The sequence below is a fragment of the Elephas maximus genome, chromosome 17, assembly GCF_024166365.1.
Source record: "Elephas maximus indicus isolate mEleMax1 chromosome 17, mEleMax1 primary haplotype, whole genome shotgun sequence".
NCBI classification, from domain to species: domain Eukaryota; kingdom Metazoa; phylum Chordata; class Mammalia; order Proboscidea; family Elephantidae; genus Elephas; species Elephas maximus.
The window spans coordinates 66,994,783-67,016,106 of NC_064835.1; the positions used below are offsets into that span (position 1 = coordinate 66,994,783).

General features: G+C 42.6%; 1 protein-coding gene across 1 annotated transcript in view; it reads right to left on the reverse strand.

Annotated features, from left to right (window-relative positions):
• Positions 1–9,040: 9,040 nt before the first annotated feature.
• Positions 9,041–21,324, reverse strand: part of ANTXR1 (ANTXR cell adhesion molecule 1) — a 258,803-nt gene continuing 246,519 nt past the window's right edge. The window contains exon 18 of the mRNA XM_049856413.1: positions 9,041–13,007. Within this exon, the coding sequence (XP_049712370.1) occupies positions 12,747–13,007 (261 nt within the window). The 3' untranslated portion in view covers positions 9,041–12,746. The remainder of the gene's footprint in view (positions 13,008–21,324) is intronic.

Here is a 21,324-nt window from a genome sequence, read left to right on the forward strand (position 1 = left end):
TTCACAATATTGTCCGTAATTTGTTATGATCTACACAGTTGAATGCCTTTGCATAGTCAATAAAATACAGGTAAACATCTTTCTGGTATTTTCTGCTTTCAGCCAGGATCTATCTGACATCAGCGAAGACATCCCTCATTCCAAGTCATCTGAATTTGGCCTGAATTTCTAGCAGTTCCCTGTTGATATACTGCTGCAGCCTCTTTTGAATGATCTTTAGCAAAATTTTACTTGCATTTGCTATAAATGATATTGCCCAATAATTTCTGCATTTGGTGGGATCACCCTTCTTGGGAATAGGCATAAATATAGATCTTTTCCAGTCGGTTGGTCAGGCAGCTGTCTTCCAAATTTCTTGGCATAGACAGGTCAGTACTTCCAGGACTGCATCTATTTGTTTTGAAACATCTCAGTTGGTATTCTGCCAATTCCTGGAGACTTGTTTTTCGGCAATGCCTTCAGTGCAGCTTAGACTTCTTCCTTCAGTACCATTGCTTCCTGCTCATATGGAACCTCCAGAAATGGTTGAATGTCGAACAATCCTTTTTGGTATATTGACTCTGTGTATTCCTTCCATCTTCTTTTGATGCTTTCTGTGTTGTTTAATATTTTCCCCAAAGAATCCTTTAATATTGCAGCTCAAGGCTTGAATTTTTTTCTTCAGTTCTTTCAGCTCGAGAAATGCCGAGCGTGTTCTTCCCTTTTGGTTTGCCATCTCCAGGTTTTTGCACATATCATTACAATACTTTACTTTGTCTTCTTAAAGCACCCTTTGGAATCTTCTATTCAACTCTTTTACTTCATCATTTCTTGCCTTTGCTTTAGCTACTTGACGTTCAATAGCAAGTTTCAGAGTCTCTTCTGACATCCATTTTGGTCTTTTCTTTCTTTCCTGTCTTTTTAATGACCTCTTGCTTTCTTCATGTATGATGTCCTTGATGTCACTTGTCTGGTGTTTGGTCATTAGTGTTCAACATGTCAAATCTATTCTTGAGATGGTCTCTAAATTCAGGTGGGGTATACTCAAGGTCGTACTTTGTCTCTTGTCAACTTGTTCTAATTTTTTTCAGTTTCAACTTGAACTTGCATAGGAGTGGTTGATGGTCTGTTCCACAGTTGGCCCCTGGCCTTGTTCTGACTGGCGACATTGAGCTTTTCCATCATCTCTTCCCACAGATGTAGTCGATTTGATTCCTGTGTGTTCCACCTGGCGAGGTCCATGTGTATAGTCACCATTTATGTTGGTGAAAAAAGGTATTTGCAATGAAGTTCTTGGTCTTGCAAAATTCTATCATTTGATCCCTGGTATCGTTTCTATCACCAAGGCCATATTTTCCAACTACCGATCCTTCTTCTTTGTTTCCAACTTTCACATTCCAATCACTAGCAATTATCAATGCATCTTGATAGCACGTTTGATCAATTTCAGACTGCAGAAGTTGGTAAAAATCTTGACTTTCGTCATCTTTGGCCTTCACGGATGGTGCGTAAATTTGAATAACTGTTGCATTAACTGGTCTTCCTTGTAGAAGTATAGATAGGATCCTATCACTGACAATGTTGTACTTCAGGACAGATCTTGAAATGTTTTTTTTTTTTGATGATGAATGCAACGCTGCTTCTTTTCAAGTTGTTGTTCCCAGCATAGTAGACCAAATGATTGAAAATGGCCAATAGCAATTCATTTCAGTTCACTAATGCCTGGGATATGGATGTTTATGTGTTCCATTTCATTTTTATGACTTCTAATTTTCCTAGATTCATAGTTCACGCATTCTATGTTCCAATTATTAATGGATGTTTGCAGCTGTTTCCTCTCATTTTGGGTCATGCCACATCAGCAAATGAAGGCCCTGAAAGCTTGACTCCAACCACATCATAAGGCTAACTCTACTTTGGGGAGGCAGCTCTTCCTGGTCTTCTTTTGAGTGCCTTCCAACCTGCGCGGCTCATCTTCCGGCACTATTAGTAGACAATGTTCCGCTGCTATTCATAAGGTTTTCACTGGCTAGTTTTTTTCAGAAGTAGACCACCAGATTCTTCTTCCTAATCTGTCTTAGTTTAGAAGCTCAGCTGAAACTTCTCCACCATGCGTGACCCTGCTGGTATTTAAATACTGGTGGCATAGCTTCCAGCATCACAGCAACAGCAAGTCCTCACAGTATGACAAACTGACAGACACGTGTAGGCTTGCTCATATGCAAGTTCAAGCTGAAGTTGAAAAAAATTAGAATAAATTCACGAGAGCCAAAGTATGACCTTGAATATATCCCACTTGAATGTAGAGACCATCTCAAGAATAGATTTGACACACTGAATACTAATGACAAAAGACCAGACCAGTGGTGGAATGACATCAAGGGTATCATACATGAAGAAACCAAGAGGTCATTAAAAAGACAGGAAAGAAAGAAAAGACCAAAATGGATGTCAGGAAAGACTCTGAAAATTGCTCCGGAACATAGAGTAGCTAAAGCAAAAGGAAGAAATGATTAAGTAAAAGAGCTGAACAGAAGATTTCAAAGCGTGGTTTGAGAAGACAAAGTAAAGTATTACAATGAAATGTGCAAAGACCTCGGGTTAGAAAACCAAAAGGGAAGAACATGCTCGGCATTTCTCAAACTGAAAGAATTGAAGAAAAAATTCAAGCCTTGAGTTGCAATACTGAAGGGTTCTATGGGGGAAAATATTAAACTATGTGGGAATGATCAAAAGAAGATGGAAAGAATACACAGAGTCACTGTATCAAAAAGCATTGGTCCACATTCAACCATTTCAGAAAGGATTTCCTTTTACTTGGATCCATAATCAATGCCCATGGAAGAAGCAGTCAAGAAATCAAAGGATGCATTGCACTGGGGAAATTTGCTGCAAAAGATCTGTGTAAAGTGTGAAACAGCAAAGATATCACCTTGAGGACTAAGGTGTGCCGGACCCAAACCATGGTGTTTTCAATCACCCCATATGCTTGTGAAAACCGAACAATGGATAAGGAAGACCAAGGAATTGATGCCTTTGAATTACGGTATTGGAGAAGAATATTGAATATACCAAGAACTGCCAGAAGAAAGGAAAAATCTATCTTGGAAGAAGTGCAGCCATAATGCTCATTAGATGCGAGGATTGCGAGACTTCATCTCACATACTTTGGACATGTTATAAGACGAGACCAGTCTCTGGAGAAGGACATCATGCTTGGTAAAGTAGAGGGTCAGTGAAAAGAGGGAGACCCTCAATGAGACGGATTGGTACAGTGGCTGCAACAATGGGTTTAAACATAACAATGATTGTGAGGATGGCACAGGACTGGGCAGTGTTTCGTTTTGTTGTACCTAGAATTGCTGTGAGTAGGAACTGACTTGACGGCACCTAACAATGAGAACAACAGCGTATAGAATTTATTTTTCTATGAAGTGGAGCCAGGAATTTCACCTTATTTTTTCCTAATCAGATAGTCATTTAAGAATTAATCTTTGGAAATGTTTATTAGCATTTTTTTTTTTTACTAGAAATGAAACTTCCATGTATTTATAGATCTATTTATGAAAATCGATGTGTTATGTTATCATGTGTTGGCTATACTTGTGTATTTTCTTTTCTAATTACAACTTAGAATCAGCTTTTGAAACTACATAAAAATCTTGCTAGGTTTTTTTATTGGTGTTGATTTGAAATTTTTTTTTTAATTTTTTTTGGGAGACAATTGACATCTTTTCTATATTAAGTTGTCTCTTTCAGGAATGTGTATAGCACTGTATTTAAGGACATTCCAGGAATGTTTTATTGTCATCTTGAGATAGGATTTCCACATTTTTTGTTAGGTTTATTTCTAGTCAATTTATATACATATTTATATTATGAATTAGAAAAAAAATTCTTCTTTTTTAACTGGTCATTGCTGGTGTTGTTCATGTACCTAGCCAGCTCATTGACCTCTTTTATTCGTGCTAATGATTTTTAAGTTGATTCTTATTGAATTTTTAAGTAGTTGTTTATATTGTTGTTGTTATTAGCTGCGGTTGAGTTGGACCCTGACTCATGGTGACCCTGTGCACAATGGGACAAAATACACATCCTGGTGATCGATTGTGGATTGGACCGTTGTGATCTAATACTGGCTGATTTTTGGAAGTAGATTGCCAGGCCTTTCTTCCTACTCCGTCTTAGTCTAGAAGCTCTGCTGAAACCTGTTCAGCATCACAGCAATATGCAAGTCACCCCTGACAGATGGATGGTGGCTATGCATAAGGGGCATTGGCCAGGAATCAAACCCAGGTCTTCCACACGGAAGGCAAGAATTCTACCACCAGACTTAATATTGTCTGCAAATAATGATAATTTTTTTTCTTTTTGATATTTAATTATTTTTCTTTTGCTTGTTTTATTTCACTGGCTGGGACCAACGGTGAATAGTAATGGTGATGGTAGGAACCCTTATTGATTTTAAAGAAAATACTTCTAATATTGCAGCGCCAATTGTAACATTTGTTGTAGGTTTCTAGTGGGCATCAGTTAAAGAGGATTTTAACTGATTCCTAACTTAGTAAAGAAGTTAATTAAAAACAAAAAATCAATTGCACCAGGACGTAGAGCAGGTGTCCTGACATTGAAGGAACAGGAAACTTACAGCCTAGAAAATCCTATGAGGGCAGTTCTCCTCTGTCACATGGGGTTGCTACAGTCAAAATCTACTCAACGGCACCTAACAACAGCTAGCCAGAAGTGTGGCAGTTTGAGCCCATCCCAGAGCACTGAGGAAGAAAGCCCTGGCGATCTGCTTCTATAAAGATTACAACCAAGAAATCCCTGTGGAGCTCAGTAACACATGGGATCAACAAGAGTTAGAATAGACTTGATGGCAGCGGGTTTGGTATTTGGTTTTTTACTTATCCAAGGTTTGAGGTCCACCACCTTTGTTACCATTTGTAACAGGAGGAATTAAACAGGGTCTGTTTGATCTTTTTCTTTGTTTAGTTAACCCCATCAGTTGCCAGTGATGTTCTCAGTAAGGGTGTGCCAATGGTAGTTACTGCCACCAAAGATTAACTCGTCCCTTGGTTCAAGCTGGCAACTACATTACCATGCCTGATGTTTTCGCCAGCGGGACCACTTGGCTAAGCTAACCTCCCAGCCCTAGTTTATCTGGACCATAATTAACTCCAGGTGTTGTATTACCAGAAGCATCACAGCTTGGTTTGTCGCCTCTTCCTTTCTTGCCTGGAAACACTTGTCATCTTCCTGAGTATCTTCCGTTGTTCCTAGGAAGCCACTGTTTTCCCTCCTGCTCTTAGCAGCCTGCCGTTTAAACCCTGCGGCTCCCTCTGCAGAGGCAGAGGCTGCCTCCCACTCACTCTGGGTAGGAAGCCCCTATCCTGCAGGCGCCCACCACCGCTGTGCTAGTGGATCCAACTCCAGCCAGGGAGAAGCCCGTTTCTGCAGCTTTGTATGAATGTGAGTGCTTCTGTATCACCTTATCGTATCCATTCTTTGGATTCACATGAAATATTTATCTCCACAAGAGCTTGGTTGGAAATGCAGGTTATAATAAATTTCATACCGATCTTTTACAGTATCTGTAAGACCCAACTGTTGAGTTTGATCTTGCTGTCAAGTTGATGCTGATGAATGGCGCCCCCATGTGTGCAGAGTAGAACCGTTCTGTGGAGTGTTTAAGGCTGTGACCTTTCGGAAGCAGATCCCCAGGGATCTGCTTTTTCCCAGGTGCTTCTGGGTGAGTTTGCACAGCCAACCTCTCGGTTACTAGCTGAGTGCTTAGCCGTTTTCATCAGGATTCCTGTAAATAATTCTAAGGATAAAACTAAGCAAAAAGACAAGAGCTCTGTATCCTGCAAAATTGGGGTGGGGCTCACAGGGATGCGGAATGCCGGAAGTGCCTGTATTTTTTTTTTTTTTAAATTGTGAAGATAGAAGGCTGTATAAGCTTCCATGGCCACACTTGCAGGGTCACATCTTTGGAAGGGGCTAGGGATCCTGGGTCTTCTGTTTTACAACTTCTTCTTCAGAAGAAAAGAAAATATTTTCTGCATTCTTAGCATTAATTTTCAACATTTCTTGTACTTTTTAACCCTTTTGCAAGAATGCAAAGCACTTCAGCCCACAAAGGCACATGTCTTTTGTTCATGAACTTCATCCCTCTTGTGTTTGTAAGAAGCACCCAGCTGAAGATGCCGGCTGAAGTACTGAGAGTACACAGTTGATTGAGCCTCTTTTAACAAAGCTTTGTTGTGGGCTTTCAAGTAACTCAAACAAAATTCCGCTGACTGCTGCTGTTGCTTTTATAGGTGCACTGTGATACAGCACTTGAAAGTAAATAAAGGTGTGGCACAGTTTCGAGTCCCGAAAATTAAAATACAATGTCCCAACTTAGAGAAGAAAAAAAATCTCTAAAACTTCACCATCATTTGAGTGTTGAGGAAAAAAGGAGAGAATTACACCTAAACCAAAAACCAAACCCATTGCAGTCGAGTTGATTCTGACTCATAGCGACCCTATAGTAGAATCATATTATAAGGCTTCTAATTTGTGTAAGTTTGATAATATTGGGAGTGGTACAGTTGCTCAAGTGAATGTAATACCAATAATTGTGATCAGAATAAAAACCGTATGGCATATGCCAACTCTATAGCCTTATGTCAAATGCTTAGTAATTATAAGTGATATTGACCTTGTTTTTTTAAGGATGTAATTTAGAGGACAAAGTGCTATTCTGATTGCTTTATATCTAAGCAAGATTCCAGAGAAACACAGATTTATCTGAAGACGGAAAATTGGATTTAGTGATGGACAAGTGTGGATCTTGAATTCTTATTCATGTCAGCACCTGATAAATGATTTCATGCCCGTCACCAGTGGCTCCTTTGTTTATTCCATTTAATGCATTGGCGGACTACTCAAGAGTGTGAGGTGATTTCCTGAGAACGTTGATTCATAATGCCAGCAATGTGTACGATTTTGAAGTTCTTCTTACCAGGCAGGAAACATTTCTTGGTCTTCTAGTACTTTCCTGGTTTTATTTGTTACATTTAAATTAAATACAGCTGGGATTTATTGTGGCCTAAAAAAATTTTTTTTTTTTTTTTAAGGAGGAAGGTCAGGCTCCAGCTTTTCTTTTTCCTTCCAAATTGTTAGCCATTTATATCTCAGCACTGTTTACTGATCGAGGATGGAATTTAAAAATGCTGCTTGTGCCCAACATGCTAATTAAAAAGTCAGTACTAATGAAAACTTGGAAAAAAATTGTGGCACGATTTTCGGTTTGCAGATAGTTTTGTTCCAGCTAAGATGAATTCAAGGTTTAATGAGGCTTGTAAAGAAACAAATTCAGGACCTAGTAAGAGATGCTGTCTCACCTACAACTAAAGTGAAGCTGCTGAAGGAGAATAAAGTGGGTTGTATCAGAAATGCAGGAACAATAAATATTAAGAGATGCATATAAATAAAAGAAGTCCGTGAGTGGTGTAAATGGTTAAGTGCTTGACTACTAGCCAAAAGATTGGTGGTTTGAACCCACCCAGAGGTGCCTTGGAAGACGGGCCTGGTAACCTGCTTCCGAAAGGTCACAGCCTTGAAGACCCTATGGAGCAGTTCTGCCCTACACACATGGCGTCCCTATGAGTTGGAATTGACTCCAAGGTGACTGACAACAACATGCAGGTATAAAGGTACGGGGTATTACTGCAGCATTCTAATGCTGCCTGCTTTGTTGAGCTGCAGATCTCTGACCTCCTTGCTCTGTGAGTGAAAAATCAGAGTCACATTTCTGTTGCTGGCAGCCAAGCCCATCGTCGGACACAGTAAATTTTTTTCTGGGTGCTTCTCTCTCTGCCCTTTATATTTTATTTTTCCATTTAACATCGATTACTTTTATAATTTGCAAACTGTAGTAGAAATAAAGAATACTTTGAATGTAGGAAAACTGAAGAAGAAATGACAGTCATCAGGGTAGTAAAGAGTTTAGTGGAGGGCACAAAATTTATAAATGGTAGTTCTAGTTTGCAATAATATAATTTAATTTACAGAACCACAGCCATTAACTGTAACCCAGACTTAGATTTATAAAGCTATTAAAAAAGGGCTGCTTAGACAATGGAGACTTGATAGCGCTAGGCTACAAAATCAAAGAACGTGTGAAAACTTACTGAACCTGATCTGGGCGCTCTGGGCAGTGCCATGAGATGATGATGACTTTTTTTCTGCAGTTGTTATTAACTGCTGTGATTCATGGTGACCTGTGCACGACACAGTGAAATGCGTCCTAGCTCGGTACCATCCCCATGATTGGTTGAAGACTGCACATGCACTGATCTATAGAATTTTCATTGGCTGATTTTCAGAAGTAGATCACCAGGCCTTTCTTTCTAGTCCATTTGAGTCTGGAAGCTCCACTGAAACCTGTTCAGCATCATAGCAACACGCAGGTTGTGGCTATGCATGAGGTGCACTGATCGGGAATTGAACCCTGATCTCTCACAGGAGAAGCGAGAATTCTACCACTGAATCATCATTTCCTGCAGTCAATGGACCCCCAGTTAGAACCTAACAAGGTTAGGTCCTGGTTTAACCTCATGAAATACAAACCCAGAGAAAACGAGTCCGGTATCTAACCATGGCATTGAAATTCCTAAACCCATTGCAGTCCCATTAAGCTTGGACCTGGTTGCCAAGATTCCCTCTGATGAATGCTATGTCTTATGAATGAATTTTCAGATCCTTGGTGATGCTGTCAAAGGCCCAAGTGGCTTCAAACAATTTGGTCTGCACTGAGTGTCTTCCTGTTGTGCAGGACACCCAGTGAACCTCTGGGTTGTGGTGCAAAGTACAAAAGAAGGCTGCTATCTTATGGAAGTTTCTCATCTGGTCGGGAAGGCAAGGTATCTACAGATAAAACTAGTATGCAAGCCTCAGTGTGTGATGTCCTCTGTAGCTAGAGAATAAGTTGGGGAGGGAGCAAAGGATAAACACATTTGAACGATCTACACTTGATTTCTATCACAAAGAGACAACCAGTACCACATTTGATTTTAGAAATTTATTATTTTTTTTAAAAAAAGCAATTTTCAGGGTTTGTCATTGTACAGGTTCAGCCCAGTCTCCTATAGCATGGTGCAGTGATAACTGATTTCTATAACAATGACTCAGAGGCACGAAGATCCATAACTGTCATTTGAATTATCACAGAAAGAAGAAAGATTTAGAAGAGTGTACTGTTAAGTGCATTAAAAAAAAAATCATATTCTAATTCTTTTAAATTGTTTAGCCAAGTATGATATATAGTAGAGCTCAAATAACTAGAAAAGGCAAATGCCTAGAACACCCCATTCCCACCTGGTGTGCATTAACAGTTTTACTGCAGATAACTTTATATAGTTTGCAAACTCATTCAACCCATTGCGCACAGCATTAATTTTTTTTTGAGTTGGCACTAGGCTGAAACTGTTGCTCATTATCTCCTAATTATTATTATTTTTTCGTTCTTTGATGGATTTTCCTCTGTCTGACATAGTGTTTGGATTTGAGTGTACAAGATACTTCGAGACCACCTCTGCCCATTCTAGTGATATTTACAATGAGGTTATTACCCATGGCCAGATCTCTAAGACTATTCATTTATCCACCAGCTCTGTTCTTGACCTTGGTAAGAGAGAGACCTTGTGTCTCGGTGGAGTGTGTGCTAACCTCCAAACAAGCAACTGTTTGTAAGCCGGTTGTGAACACAGGGGGCCATGGAACCCAGGGTTCTCATTAATGCTGTGCAAACAAGGGTCTCGTCGTTTCTGTAACTATTTGTACATTTATAAGAGCAATACAGTCATGGGAAAAACCAACAAGCACAGCTTGGTAGAATAACCTGCCATGAAATATCACTGGCTTTATAATAATTTACTACAACCGTTCTTTTTATTCACACTGGATAGAAAATGCTTCCATCTAACACATGGAATACGAATATATACAACGAAAATTTGGTTTTTATTAAAACAAACAAGTTCATGAGGACAATTACATGGGGGTTGAAAAAATAATTTTGTGCAGTTTCCTGATCACAATCACATGTCTTCTGCCTTTTACAGGGAATGACACAAGTACTGATAAAAAAAAACCAGCTAAATAATTTTCCCGACTGTTGATCACCTACTAGTAAAATACTGCCTTGTTCACACAGTGTATAGAAGTTTTCCCTTCTCGACTGTAATTCTAAATTACTAAGGATGACATGGTGAGTGAGTTTTAAGGACAAACCCTGCTAATCCTCTACAAAATCATCATACATTTGCAGTTCCCTATTTCATCAAAACACTTGACCGAAACAGCATCCTGGAAACTGCACAGGGCATCTGGTTGCCACACTGCTTGGATCCTGAATTTTGTGTTCTCACCTGATGCCCGCCATCTTGGTTTGAACTTTTCCATGGCAGCAGTGAGCCATGCTGCAATGGTGTGGGGTGGACCGTTTTGTACTGCCAGCAGTCAAAACAGTTGTAATGGGCTCAAAGTCTATGCTGTGAGCCTGGGGAACTCATTCTCCTATGGAATGGTTTTCTGGGGCCCAGCAATGTCACTGCAGGTGACCGAGACATCCTGGCACCTGCTTCATGAGAGATTATACCAAAGAAGAAGACTAGTGTTCTGAAAATAGACGATGTGACAGGGTGGAGAGTGAGAAGGGGGGAGGTTGCTTTCATGAGTCCTGAAAACCGTACCTGCTTCTGTGAGAAGGCCAGGAGATTCTCTGGAAGTAGCAGGTGTGGGGGAGAAGAAGGGCCGGTCCGAGGGACACTTGGAGAAGTATCAGTTTGGCATTGGCACTGCAAGTTCAGTGCCTATGGTCCCTCACTAAGGAGTTTTGCCTAGATCTATTTTCCCCAGACTGTACATTTTATGTAGTTAGGCTTCCCTATTCTCCTCACACTCACTGTTTTTTTTTTTTTGCTTTTAAGGTAGGGATGCAAAATAGGGTTCATCTCTCTCTCTCTCAATCCTGACTGATGGGTGGTGGTTCTTTGCAGTCTTGATTTGAGAAGGATTGTGAAGATATATTTGGGCTCAATGGGAACGAGTGCCATGATTGACAAGCAATATCTGCCATGGATACAAGGATAGGCCTTGGTAGAATTTGTGCCATGTCATTACAGCCCTGTTCTGAGCTAAGAGGAGGATGATGGCTTGATGGGTTCTTGTGGGGTCTTTGAAGACCAAAGCCCCAAGAATTAAGTTTATACATTATATTCTGTTTTGTTCCAGAAAAGATGTAAGAATTTGAGGGGGTATATGGATAGGAATTTTAGGTCCTATGGAAAGCTGGAGGAGGAGATAATTCTGAACAGGCTAGTTAGCAGCAGGTCCTTGACAATGACTTGTGTTTTCACCCCTGGGTAATGAAGCCCAATGTTTAGAAAATGACTGTAGGGTTTACAGATGAACACAGATTCATAAAGACTGGGGGAATTGGGTGGTCCTAGCCTTGGTGGGAATTTCAGGCAGAGCATTTCTGTGTTGCATATCTAATGCATTTCATCTTGGTGAACAGCTAATCATATTTGTGAGTATGTTGCAAAGCCAAGGAGAAAGATATTTGCATCCACATCTGCATGGCTTTTTTTTTTTTGGATTAATCAAAGGACCTGGGATAATTTCCTTCTTTTGTCAGGACCACTGTGTCTCAGCTCTGCTTAGAAGTCTCTGGCACACACTTTACCAAGAGAGAAGAAAACATCAGTGAGATGGTATGGTAGGTGTTAATGATGCCATTTTGGAAAGATAAACACATGTCTGTCTCTAAAAAACAGGGTCAATCGCTTCTTCATATCTCAGGTGATTTAAACTGAAGCCAAATTTTGATTTTTAACATGACTCATTGACAGGTTGCTCTTTGACAATGCCACTGTCTGTTGATTTAGGGGACCATGCATGGCCAAAGCCAGCCACCTCTAGCTGCTGATGGGCTGTGGGTTTTAGAAACTGTCCGACACTCCCATCAATACTCCCCGTCAATGCACACAGCCGATTTCACTTACACATCAACATGGCAACATACTTTTTTCCATCAGTAAACACCCTCTCTCTTCCTCATTTGGAAATTGGGAGAGTTTGGAAGAAAGATAAGCACAGTTTTTTACTCATCTGCAAATCTCAGAACATTCTTTTGACAGTATACCAGTCTGATGTTGTTTCTTGCCACACTGGGGACCCCGACTTTTCCAGAGTTGTAGGCAAACGGTTTCTGCCTACACGGGTGGCACAGAGGGGTGAGAATTCCTTGGTTTCTAGGCCAAGGATCCTGGGTCAAGAGTTGGAAATGGAATGGAGGAAGGAAGGCAGCATTCAGGAACCCAGCAACATTACTTCTTTTCCAACTCTGTGTTTCATTCTCAGAGAAAAGATTTTCTTACTGGTCTCTGTGAGACAGAATCCCATTTAGAGCATCTTGGCAGTTTCACCATCTCTGGAACCTTCTAGAGGTGATGGACCGCTGGCTATAAATGTGACTGTAGTTGCCTCATCATTTGTTTTCAGGCAATTCAAAATTTCGATTTCTTTCCACAGATCACCATTTCCGGTGTATTGGCATTGCAAACCGATTTTTGAAGTGTGTGAATGTCAGTGGGCTTTGTCCCACTCATTTCTAAAGTGGAAGCCTCCTCTAACTGGCAAGACTTGTTCTAACACCACAGAGGAGCCTCCTCCCCAAAGTTTCTGAGAGCGCCCAGAACACGAAATTTTGGGTTCTAGACGGAAGGCCTAGGAGGAGGTCGGGAGGGGGGTGGTGCTCTGTTGGGGGGTGGGGCCTGAGGAGGAGGGGGAAGGGTGGAAGGTGGAGATGGGATTGGAGGGGTGGGGGCACTGGGGGGTGGAGGGGGGCAGTGGGGAGCAGGGGCTGGAGGGGTGTAGATGGGGGCAGGCGGCGGAGAGGTGGTGTGGTAGGCGTTGTTGAGGGGGTATTTGGCTGGTGGGTTGTTCTTGACTCTGGTGAAGTTGATGCAGCGCCCCTGGAAGAGAATCAGAGAGAAGGAAATGTGAGCAGATGTTTGCCAAGACCTGAAAACCAGGACAGGTGGGAAGTGTGGTGGGCAGCTTGAAGGAAATATCTGTAAAGCAGCTCTGCTTACAACAATGCTATAGTGTACTACAGTAGAGCTTGGCAACAAATAAGCTCCCCTCCTCTGGGCAGGGTACTGGCCATGTAGGGTGCTGCCTCCTTTCAAACTCCCCTTGCCTGTGGGGTGCTTCGTTGTTCATTCTTGTGAGTGCGTGGATACTTACAGAAACTCTCCTGAGGAGACTGGGTGGGGCCACATACTGGGATACATGGCGTTGCCGCGGGTCAGAATCTACTCATGGCAACTTTTTTTGGTTTACCTGGTTAAAGCAGTACTTGCAGCTGGGGGTGGCCTCACTCTCCAGGAGGGTGGCTCAGCCTGTGGTGTCCAGCCTGAATCCATATGCCCAGGGAGGCTAAGGTTTCCCTTCTAGGTCCTTTGGGGAAGGACCTGAAGAGGACTGGAGAGGGTGACACTACGGAATTTCAGGAACAATTATCTCCAGGACAAGAAGGAAGTAAATCAAACCAAACCAAACCCATTGCCTTCCAGTTGATTCTGACTCATAGCGACCCTATACGACAGCGTAGAACTGCCCCATAGGGTTTCCAAAGAGTGGCTGGGGGATTCAACTGCCCACCTTTTGGTTAGCAGCCGAACTCTTAACCACTGTGTCAACAAGTTCCTCCAAGAAGGAACTAGAAGTGTGTTATTTGAGAATCACAGCAGGGACAGGATGTGTGTCTTTGGGAGGGGGTGGGGACCAAGCTGATCTGTCTTCACCTGTGCAGAACCCACGCATCCTCGAGTCACAAATCAAGCCCCTTTCCTGCACACATTTTTCCCTGATGACTCCAGCCACCATTTATCCTCTGCCTGTCCCTTACTTCTCCACTTACAGGCTACACCACACATTGAGGCCTGCATATTGCAGTTGTTTTATCTGTCCAGAAGACAGCCCGCCATCCAGAGCCTCATAGGGTGTCCTGCACAGCAGGGAGACACTGTCAAAGCCGAGTTGTTTGAAGCCACTGGGGAAACAGCAGGACCTTTGACAGCATTAGCAAGGAACTGCAAATTTATTTATGAGGCATAGCATTAATCAGAGCAAATCTTGGCAAGGAGGTCCAAGCCTAATGGGACTGCAAAAGGTTTAGGAATTTCAAAGCCATGTTTAGGTGCCAAAACTCAAAAACCTGTTGCTGTCAAGTTGATTCTGACTCATAGTGACCCTACAGGACAGAGTAGAACTGCTCCATAGGGTTTCCAAGGAGCGGCCTCACGTCCTCTGGGCTTGTACTTCCTGAGGTAAAACCAGGACCTAATCTTGTTAGGTTCTAATTGGGGGCCCATTAACTGCAGAATAAGTCACCGTCACCACGTTGCACTGCCCAGAGCTCCCAGATCGTGTTCAGTAAGCTTTCACACATCATGGTGATTTTGCAACCCAGCACAAAATTCCTGGTTGCCCATGCAGTCCCCCTTTTATAGCTTTATAAATCTAAGCCTTGGTTACAGTTTATTTATGATCCTGGATAAACCTCTTTCCTTCAAGATGTTAACGTCCTAATGATTACCATCTGTGATAAATTCCTGTCATGGACAACTCAGAGTTGGGATTTACTGTACTACATACTCTTCCCTTTGTTCCTAGATGTGCTAAATCAGACCAGGAGGCTCAAGAGATTCATTTCCTTTAAAGACGAAGGAAAATTCTGGGCCTGGGGAAGGAGCCGTTGGTGTTTGGGGTTGGGTCCCGATCTGGCTTCGGATCTCCTCCAGGGCTGGTCAGCCCGCTGCCATTCTCCCTGCCTTTAGGGATCAGTGATGGTGGGAAGGGGTAAAGAGGAGGCTAATTAACCCAGAGACCCATTTACTCCTTTCAAAAAAGTGTGACTAATTATTTTTAACAGAGGTCGTTTTGTCCAAGGACAAAGTCAGGAGCTCTCAGCCTGCTCTTACCAACATCTCTGCTTGTAACCCAGATTACCAGTAGCAAAACCAGTTGCCATCGAGTGGGCTCAAACTCTTGATGACACCATGTGTGTCAGAGTAATGTTCCATAGGGTTTTCAAAGGCTGATTTTTTGGAAGTAGATTGCCAGGCCTTTCTTCTGAAGCAGCTTTGGGTAGACTTGAAACTCCAACTCTTCAGTCAGCGGCTGAGCGCCTTAACTGTTTGTACCACCCAGGGGCTCCGTAGCCCAGAGCAGGATCCCCAAATATCTTAAAAAAAGGTGTGAAAGGATCTACAGAATAGAAGATGATCCCTCATATCTGTAAGGGGAAGACTGAGTGAAAGGGGGAAGTAGGGGTTCGGCTTAGGGTGACGTGGGGAGAAAAGCCTGCCTCCCCCCAGGTCAGCCTTCCAGCTGCCATGTGGAGCATCTTGGCCATCACAGCAGAAGGACAGGGGTGGGGTTGGGGAGAGGCCAGGAGCCCCCTCCTACAGTGAGTACCACAGGAATTGCCCCCCGCCCCCCCGTCCCACCTGCTCCAGAGCACCGGATTGTGGTCCATACAGACCCCTAGTGTATTCGGAATGAGCACAAAACCCCAGAGCACTCCTTAGGCAGCCAGAGAGGAGAGGGCAAGTTCACAGCCCTGTCACATCCCCACTGTGTGACATGAGGTGGGGAATACCAACGCCACCTCTTACACACAGCCATTATGAGAATTAAATCAATCACTGTGGTGAAGGGCTTGGAATAGTGCCTGCCAGGCTCACAGCGACTGAGGGTAAACGAAATTGAGTCTAATGTGGCCTCTGCAGATGGGGAAACAGTCTCAGACACAATAATGACCTTGTCCAGGGTAGAAAGGTGAGTTGGAGGTAGTATCAGGTTGTCTGGCTCCTAGCCAGCCCCTTTTGAATGAGCTGCAGGCTAGGGAGTCTACACTCTGCACCTGGTATCTATAATAAGATGAGAGCCCAGGAAGCTGAGCAGGTCCTGCAGCCTGCTCTCTTCTGCCTCAGTCTTCTAGCCTCTTGCGGCTACTTACTTCCTGTACCGTGTATTTCTTACAGGACCTCCCACAGTGCTTTGCACACAAAGTTGACTGATGATACCTTTATATATACTTATCTTCCTGAGAAAAGGTGCAGACGATGCATAAATGAATCCATGGGGCCATTTACAGTAAGAAATAATTAGGTCTTCAGAGGAGGGGTGTGGCTACAAATTAAGTTCTTAAAACTTGGAGCCAGAAGAGCCAACACAAACACTGTAATGCTTAAACCATATAATTGGCCTAAAGATCAGTTTACGCGACATCATTCTTTTGCTGGCTGGAGGATAATAGGAAGGCCAGATGTTCTCGGTGTAATGTATGCCAGCAAATCTGCACCGTGTTTGGTTACCGGGTTGCTAGGACGACTGGAGACCTCACTGTATACACAAGCCTTTGTAGCGCAGCTTAGTTCTCTGCAGTATTGTGTTTGGGTGGTTTGATTCAGACCCACGATTTGGCTTTGACCTCAGTTTACCTCAGTTTCCTCATTTACAAAGTAAGAACACCAGTTATTTTCACATATTAGCAATGTGGAGTGCTCTGGTGATATTCTAAGAAGGAAGTGGGACAAGATCTCCTGCTCAGTTGTGGCTTAGTTAGGTGGCTTTCCTCTGAGACACTAAAATGCCTTTTTGAGTTCACTGATATTAATGATGTTGGGAGGACTAGAAAAAATGTCCAGGCAAATTATCTTGTTATCAAAACCCTATAAAGCTAAGTACTATTATCTTCATTGTACAGAAAGGAAACTGAGGCTGCTAAGCTATTTAAAAAACTTGTCCAAGATCACACAGCCAGTAAGGGCTAGAAGTGGGATTAAAACTTTGCTTTGCTTGCCTGGAGAGCTCATTCTCTTTTCACTCTATCTTCCCAAATACAGACTAAAAGTGCGAATAATTTTTTGGAGGACTTATAGATGGTATCACACAATGGAGCACCTGGCCATAATCTATCTTCCACACAACTGTCAAGGGATTTTTCCAGAGCACAAACCAAAAAAACCAACCAGGTGCCATGGAGTCAATGCTGACTCCTGACTCATGTGTCAGAGTAGGACCGCTACATAGGGTTTTCTTTCCTTCTTTTTTTTTTTTTTTTTTTTTACAGGTGTACAATTTATTGGAAGCAATTACAATTATTGGCTGTGCAACCCTGCCCTTAATCAACACTTCCATCACCATTAACCCCCCATCTTTTCCTCCCTCCTGCTCTATAGGGTTTTCAGTGGCTATGATCTTTTGGAAATAGATAATATTTCCAGAATAAGTCTGGCCAATTCACTCCCCAGTGCAAAGTTATTCAATGCCTTTCCATCACCTTTAAATTAAAACCCAAATGCCTCAGCATGGCATATGCAGGCCTTTGCGATCTGGTCCTTGCTTACATCTTTCCGTTAATTTCTTACTCCTTTATTGTGCACGTCCAGCCTGGCACATCATATGCCCTCCACAAATACATGTATATTGACAAATTCCATATGTCATCTGGTACTCTTCCCTGAATCTCTGTCAGTAAAAACATCACTCCCAACTGGTTAATGGCTGTCTCTGAAGCAGCATCAGGGTCTCCTCTTGAGGTCTTTCTAGGAGCACTGAGTTCAAGTTCAAATACTGCTCATATCCCTAAGGGTCTCTGAGGTAGAGCAAGGCTTCTTAGAAGGCCCAGCTTTCCCTGCAAGTTTGGGTTCTTGGAGGATCAAGGGTACATTGACCCAGCTGCAAATTTAGGGCTCCTTAGTCACCTCCTTGTTGTCTATTTGGATGTCTTCTAGGCTTTTGGGGGTGAGACACCCAGAATCCTATGTGCTCCCTCTGGTTTCCACACTTGAAATGTTAACATGTTACCTTTAAAAATACTTCTTTTGGTTCCTTTTGGTTCCCTCATCAAAGGGAATTGTCCGTCAACAAGACCCTTTATCTAAATTAACGGGTGACACATTCTGAAATGATCATGGCACCGTTGGGATGAAAGACCTTGTTGACCAGATTCTACCTTCTTCCAAGGCTTTGAACTGCAGACATGGATGGTCCAAGGAGAGCAGAGACAGAAACCTGTCTGGAAGTGCGGGGCTCTGGTCCATCCTTCGGATTGCTTGGGGGCACAATTCTGCCACCGCGCACTCACTGTGACACCCTGAGCAAATCACTTCCTCTCTATGGACCTCAGCTTCTTCATCTGTAAAATAAAGTTGTTGCACTAGCTAGACGACATCCAGAGGCCTTTCAGCCCTGATATTTTGTGATTCCATAAAAATTTGAATTGTTTTGGAACTCTTTACTTGGATACTTTAATCCGAATTTTTTAGGGGCAGCCAGTTTGCACATCTTTTTATACTACTTAGTTTGGCTAACTCTTCGTATTGCATATTTTCCAGTTGGTCATCAATTGTTTTCATGTTAGTAAGTTGAAAATCCAAAGCTGGGTGCTCCACCTTCTGCTCCTCTGTTACTGTGGTGAGGATTCGAGCTCACCTGTGAGTTGTTAATTTGGGTTTGTGGGACGACACGGGAGACGTGAGAAGCACTATGCACTAATTGTGTGCAAGAGACTTGCCAGTGGTGAACTCATGTGTGCAGAGTGTTATAAAACATCTGTTTGAATATCAGACACGCTCAGTGGAGACAGAGCTGGCTGTCCAAGATGGTTAAAAACATGCCACAGATTAAACCAAATAGTTTCCTATGAACAGAGGTTGTCTAAGGCAATTGAATTTAACAGGAAGGGTACTAAAATAATCAGATGGAAAAACTGTAACATATATGCCAAGTTTCTTTAGACGAATACCTTTTCTCTCTGGCCTACTTCTTCCATTGATTGTCTCATTTGGAGGGCTGTCGGTATTTTTCAAGTTACAAACGGGTTGGGTTTCCAAATTTGTTTTAAATTTGGAATTAGGACCATAGTTCCTAACTTTAATCACTCCTGTAAATGGGACTTAGTTCCCAGGCTAGACCACAAAAGCTTGTTTATTGTAGAAGGCAGTTAATGTAACCCTGGTGAAGCTGATGTTCTAGTAATGAATTAGATGTGTGAGCAATGGATGGAGGGCTGGGCTGGATGACCTAACAGTACTCTCACCTCTTCTATGATTCTTTTCATTTGTTAATTCCTTTGTGCGTTCATTCATTCATCTGACAAATGATTACTGAGTTTCGACTCTGTTCTGGACACCATGTAAGGTGCTGCAGACATGGAGTTCAGCAATAAAAAACAGTTCCTGCCCTCATGAAGCATATAGTCTAAACGGGGAGACAGACAATAATCAAATGATCCCACAAACAAATGGACCCCAGCAGTCATATTTGTGGTCTGTGACCCAGGTCCTGGCTATAGTTGATTGGACCAGAAGTGGGCACCTATCCTGAGCAAGGCCAATCAGATTCCTTGTCCTGGGAAGTTGGAATTATGAGTGAATGACAAACAGGCAATCAGGACCAGGCTCTTGAACAGAGGGGATGTAAGTGGGATCTGTGGGACAAGTACCTTTTACCACGGTCAGGAAGCAGCAGAGAAAGTCAGTTTGGAGGGAGAGGGTGTGATGCAGATGTATAGACAGAAGCAGAGGCGAGAGAGGGAACTGCCTTGAGTTCCTATGTCATGTGATACAGCTGCCCTAAAGTTCCACATGAGAGGCGCTTGTACCCTTCCAGCAACCCCTCCCCCAACTTTTACATAACCTAGCTGGAGTTGGTTTCTCTTACTTGCAGCCAAAGGACTATTAGCTAAGATGCTCTTCTCTCCTTAACCATTCTCTCCACCCCTGACCACTTACACTTGTACACACAAACACATAATTAGCCAACTCCCACTTTTCTTCAAGATTCAGGTCCAGTAGGCCTCTCCGTGATCCCCAGGCTGGTTCCTGAGCCCCCTGACCCCTTCCGTCTCCGTAACACCCTGTGCAAAACAAACTTCTGCACTGCACTGACTGGTATCACCTGGGTTAAGAACTTGGCCTCTTCATTTGGTCTACCTGGGCTCAAATCCCTGCTCCGTAACTTTGATCTCTCTGTGCCTCAGTTTCTTCAACTGTGAGATTGAGATATGAAAGAGGCTACCTCAGAGTTACATTGAGAACAAAATGGGATTACTTAGGTAGGAAAACTCAGTTCATAGCAAGTGCTTAGTGAAGGGTAGCTTTTATTCTTATAATAATAACTGAGCACCTGTGTTTATATTATCTGTCCATGTATCTCTATTGTGGGCTCCTTGAGGGTGTACACAGGACTTACCTGTGCTTGTACTTCCAACACCTGGTGCATCGAAGGTGCTTAGTAAGTGTTTGTTGAACTAAACTGAACTGAAACGTGCTGGAGATGAGTAATGGGAACTGAGAAAGAGACAACACAGGAAATTGTCTGCAGCACTGACTGGGAAATTCTGTGAGGCTTGAATTCCTCCTCCAAAGGATCAAGCTCATATTTCCTCCCCTGGACAGTTGCTGGGAAGATCAAAAGAGATGGGAAGCCCTTCAGAAAACTGTGAAGCTTTATGGCAATTTTTCCCAAAATGTGTTCTGAAGAACACTAGTAGCACGAAAAAAAGGTCTTATGGTCAATCTAGTCTGAAAAATGGTGGGTTAAACTCAATCAAGTATTTCTCTGACACACATGGGGTCACCATGAATCAGAACTGGCTCTACAGCAACTGGTTTGGTTATATAAATGTTTATATGTATAAAATTATATATATATTTCTCTCTGTAATATGCTTGTACACATATACATTTTCATGTTATCTTCCTGCTTAAACCCTTTAATGCCTCCTCACAGTCTGTAGGATAATGTCCAAGCTCCTCAGCATAAGCTGGTCCTGATCCCATTCCATTTCTCTCTGCAATCCCACTTCCTTTCCTTTCTTTGAACCCTACAATTCAGTTTTGGTTCATCATTTGGAGTGAAACCACCACATGCTGGCATTTCTTTCAGCAGCATTAATTTCATAGGGTCAGTCCTATGACAGGGATAAAATGGCCTAGAGACACCTGTTTTGCTTCCTTCTCCCTCCCCAAAGCTGGGGTGGAGGCAGAGAGGAGGGGATGTTGTGAGTGTTGATGCCAGAATCCTTTTCTCTACCTCAAACTTGCCCTGTCTATAAATCTCATAATAGCCTGCCTTTTATGTGCTGTTCCTGGAAAAGGATCCAAGGTCAATTCTTGCTGTTATTTGATTCATTTGCTGACACACATGCTAGTGTGCTCTCCATAATAACCTCTTTGGATGCCAAAACCCGAAGGTAAAATGAAAGCATGAAGG